The sequence below is a fragment of the Poecilia reticulata genome, linkage group LG6 (assembly GCF_000633615.1).
Source record: "Poecilia reticulata strain Guanapo linkage group LG6, Guppy_female_1.0+MT, whole genome shotgun sequence".
NCBI lineage: Eukaryota > Metazoa > Chordata > Actinopteri > Cyprinodontiformes > Poeciliidae > Poecilia > Poecilia reticulata.
This window is the reverse complement of record NC_024336.1, coordinates 26,298,245-26,302,885: the sequence shown is the minus strand read 5'-3', so window position 1 is coordinate 26,302,885 and position 4,641 is coordinate 26,298,245. Positions and strand designations below refer to the sequence as shown.

Below are 4,641 nucleotides of genomic sequence, written 5' to 3'. Positions count from 1 at the left end.
TATATATATAATCTTTTTCCAAAAGACCATGTAACGTTTGTGGCTCTAAATGAATTGACAATGTTGCAGACCTCCAGTCTAAAATATACAATCCCATCAAAATACATTGAAGTCTTTGGATGTAAAGTAATTTGGAAAAGCTCCGGGGTTGTCCAGGCTTTTGCAAGGCACTTTGTCAGTGAAACACCGTTTTTCTCTAAATTTAATTAAACAGTAAAACCTCGGTCTCTGGCCTCAGTGTTGCTCTCTGAATTGCTATGAGGGAAATGTACAGTTCAGGAATTTATTGGAAATGTTGGTTTGACAGAAGGTTTTCATCGTGGGCCAGAAGACAGATTTGAAAGGTTTGTGGGTGGAGGTAGGGAGCCCGGCGTTTGATGTTGTCTGGCTGTCACCAGAAGCAGCGATAAGGGGATTCTGCACATACCTGTTATCTCCGCTGCCTGTGAAACCCCGACACTATAACACCCGCTGCCTCCGAGGACGAGTACGAGTGAGGACTGCTGTGATCACAACTCATTTTTCAAACATTGTTGAGATTTGACGACTTACAGAATGCCCATAGTGAGTTTCTCTCTTTACTGCTTTTTATCTAACAGCCTCATGCAGTTTGCTTGAGTCACCCACATGTCTCATTTCAGATGTCAGCATCTCTAATTGGACTTGCTCTTGTACTGGTCGCCTTTCCGGAGCACGCTGTGATGAGCACAGCATTTGGCAACAGCTCAGGTAGGAGTTTTAGTTGATTATTTCTAGAAAGAGCCGCGCTGACTGCACTTTTGTTCTCAGAAACTGCATATTTGGGTTCAACGTACGTCCGTCGGGCTCTTCAGAGAGCCATTGAGCTGACTGATGCTGCTTATGTCCACACGTCTGAGAGGTAAAACCTCTTTATTATGGGTGAAGATAAATCTCCCTGCCAGCATGCCTAGGTGGGCCCCATGTGGGGGAAAGGAGGGCTGATGCATGGATCCCATATGGTCTGCCCTCCTTTTCCCCACATGGGGCCCACCTAGGCATGCTGGCAGTGCTGAAAGAGTCTCATTGGAAAAAAATCACATTTCCAGGGTGAAGAAGTCTTTTTCTGAAGGTGCCCTGAAACCCAGTGACCTGCTGGCCCAGTTTAAACAGATTGAAACCAGAACCCGGACTCACATTCGAGCAGCTGAGCTGCTGGACAACACGGTGGAGCTGATCCGAGAGATGGTCTACACCAACACCATGATGCAGCCCAAGCCGTATGGTACCAAACACATTTCTGAACCTGCAGCTCAGTAAATGACCGTGTGCAGCATCTACTGTTTAAACAGTTGCACATTTTATTGAAACTCAAACCTAAAGGGAGGTTCAGGGAAGTTTTGGTTTTTATAAAATGCTGTTTGTGTTTATTTCTTAGAGCTTTTGAGTGAAGGAGACGTGGAGAATCTGCTGCAGATGACGGGCTGCTCTGCTGAGCTGCACAGCCTCAGCTGTCAGACCGACTGCATGTCTGAGCGCTACAGGTCCATCACAGGCGAATGCAACAACAGGTGAGAGATACGCAAAACCATCCATAATCCTTTAACCTTTAAATTACGTTTTAACATGTAAAACCACAGACTTTGAGATAGTTTAGTTGGATTTTATGTGATAACATTTACACAAAGTAGCGCATGACTGAAGTGGAAGAAAAAAATATGCATTCTTTTCAAAATGTTTTACTGATAAAACATTTAGCACATTTAAAGATTGAGTTTTTTATTTTATTTTTTTATTTCTCTTTGCAAAGCAGCTCAATCTAATCCCAACACATTAATATCTAAAAGTGATTTATTGCAGTTCAGGCTGTGTATTAGAGCAGATGAGCCTCTGCCCCAGACTAACGGGTTTTATTATTGCCCTGTATTTATAGCTTCATCCATGTTTCCATTGACCAGCTTTCCAGTCAGTGCTGAAGAAAAACATCTCCACTGCATGATACTGTCACCACTTTGTAGATCAAATGTTTTGAGTGTCAATGGATTTTCCCACCTGAGCTGTGGCTCTGCAGCTCTTCCAGCGTTCTTGGTTGCATCTGAATTGTCCTTTTGCTCAGTTTCAGTAGGTGGAGTTGTCTTGGTACATTTGCAGTTGTGCCATCCTCTTTCCATTTCCGGATGATGAATTTAGCAGTACTTTTACGCTGGTTTGTTATATAAAATCTAAATAAATTATGTCTGTTGTGCTTCCCGTTCAGAAAACATCCAAGATGGGGTGCTGCAAACATCCCGTATTCCCGCTGGCTGCCTCCAGAATATGAGGATGTGTGGGGGACGCCCAGAGGCTGGGACCCTGAACACACCTACCATAATATCAGCCTGCCTCCTGTAAGGGCCCCGCTGCAGCTCACGCTCCCCCCCCCCCACCTCTGTTTGTGTCCAACTCCATCAATCTCCATCTTCTTTTATCATCCAGGTGAGGCTCGTGTCGCAGGAAGTGCTGTTTACTCACAACGATAAAATCTCTGTGGACTCCACTCTGTCCCACCTGCTGGTGGACTGGGGTCAGTGGATAGACCACGACATGGTGCTGACCCCTCAGAGCCCCAGCACGTCCGTCTTCAAGACGGGCGCTGACTGCACCCGCAGCTGCAGCCGGGACTCGCCCTGCTTCCCCATTCAGGTGCACTTCTCTCCCTCCTCTCATTTGTTTCACAAATTCTAATATGATGCGTTATGTGAAGTTTTAGAGTACAATCACTAAACGTTTTGAAATTATGCCTGCTCTGCTTTTGTGCAACAAGGAACTATTTATCGCTCAGTATCTCAGCGATAAGTATCTCCTGAGAGAACTGGGTTAGGAAAAGGAAACTTGTTCCTCTTTTTAAGGTGTAAAGTTCTCCATAAATCATTGGAATCTTTTGCTGTACATTCATTTATAGATGCCTTAAACAAGGGCACATTTTTTTTGCTATGTTTTGGTTTTATGTTCTAGGCGAGGCGTCTGCACAAACTAAGGAGCTGTTTTTGCACTCAGCCCAACTAAATGAAACTCCCTCAAAGTCGCCTTATCTTTTGTGAAAACAGAAGTTAAAACATCTTAATGAATTCCTACTGTAGGATATCAGTGGTCATCTTTAACGAATCGCCATTTTTACAAAAATGTTTACAAAAAGATTATTGATAGATTTTCTTCATTGAATTCTGTTTGAAAAAAAAAATTTAAACAGCAAAAGTACATAGTTTCCCATGCAATAATGATAAAAAGTAGTACTGATACTTGTGCTGTTGTGGAAATTTAATGCTGGATTTATTACATACAAAAAACAAAAAGAAAACTGCTAAAATCTGCATTTGTTATTATTTATATTTTTCAAAATGTTTGTTCTGCACTTTTTATTTAGCAAAAATTATCATGAGCCAATGAGGAAGTTCCAAAGAGCCAACACAAAACGTGGAGCTTTACTTCCACTTAGGAGTAATGCTTTCAGCCACCTTTACTCTGTTACCCCTAAACAATCCAGTGCCACCAGAAGTCACTTGAAGAACAGTCGTTTTGTGTGTAATCCTGCTGTTGTGCAAACGCCTCAGAGGGTTTGTTGCAGACCAAGAAGCAAAGCGGATTGGTCAGGGGAGTGCAGCTCTGTCTATGACTGTGAAAACAAAACCTTTACAGAACATGAGTTAGTTTGCAAAGAAGAAGAGGAGTAAATTCCAATATCTAGATGTGTCTGTCAAAAAATCCCAATGACATATAGAATAGTTTTTCTGTGGTAAAATAATGTGAAAAATATTGCATACTTTGGCAAGGCTGTTTATTTCACGAGGCACACAATTTTTTGTGCATATCAAGTAAACTCATCTAATACTAATAACAGTTAAAGAATAAATGTGCTTATCACTTTTACAGTGTTTTGTAGTTTCTACTGTTCAACAGTTTAGATGGTTAGAAGTGAATTAACATGGAGCAGATTCCTCTGCAGCATTAAAATTATAATTTCCCTCTCAGATCCCGCTATCCGATCCTCGCAGCGGCGTCCAGAGCTGTATGCCTTTCTTCCGTTCCGCTCCCAGCTGTGATGACGGAGTCCTGCCTCCTCGCCAGCGGGAGCAGCTCAACGCCATCACCTCCTTCGTCGACGCCAGCATGGTGTACGGCAGCTCCCCCGGCTTGGCCTCGGCTCTCAGGAACCACTCGTCTCCTCTGGGCTCCATGGCCCTCAACTCCCGGCATTGGGACAAGGAGCTGCCGTACATGCCATTCCTGCCCCGGGTGCAGGCTCACCTGGACCCCTGCGGTCCCCGTAACTCCTCCGCCGCGGGGGCATCGAGCAGATCGGCACTCAGGGAGAACACCACTTCATGCTTTCACGCCGGTGAGCAAGTGAATGTTGTGAATTATTCTGCAGACTTGCATGCAGGTAAAACTTTAAAAATATATATTTTTTCCAGGGGATTCAAGAGTCAATGAACATCTGGGACTGATAGTGCTGCACACACTCTTTCTGAGAGAGCACAACCGGCTGGTGAAGGAGCTGCACCAGCTCAACCCTCACTGGAGTCCAGAGACCCTATATCAGGAGGCCAGGAAGATCATCGGAGCCATGCACCAGGTGTCTGCAGCAGGTCCACCAGGTGTCTGCAGCAGGTCCACCAGGTGTCTGCAGCAGGTCCACCAGGTGTC

At 44.4% G+C, this 4,641-nt stretch overlaps 1 protein-coding gene across 1 annotated transcript in view; it reads left to right on the top strand.

The window, feature by feature from the left end:
- The first annotated feature begins 426 nt into the window (after positions 1–426).
- Positions 427–4,641, top strand: part of epx (eosinophil peroxidase) — a 10,365-nt gene continuing 6,150 nt past the window's right edge. The window contains exons 1-9 of the mRNA XM_008412090.2: positions 427–564; positions 642–729; positions 790–880; positions 1,068–1,243; positions 1,397–1,529; positions 2,216–2,345; positions 2,434–2,640; positions 3,967–4,333; positions 4,410–4,570. Coding sequence (XP_008410312.2) covers positions 556–564; positions 642–729; positions 790–880; positions 1,068–1,243; positions 1,397–1,529; positions 2,216–2,345; positions 2,434–2,640; positions 3,967–4,333; positions 4,410–4,570 — 1,362 coding nt within the window. The 5' untranslated portion in view covers positions 427–555. The remainder of the gene's footprint in view (positions 565–641; positions 730–789; positions 881–1,067; positions 1,244–1,396; positions 1,530–2,215; positions 2,346–2,433; positions 2,641–3,966; positions 4,334–4,409; positions 4,571–4,641) is intronic.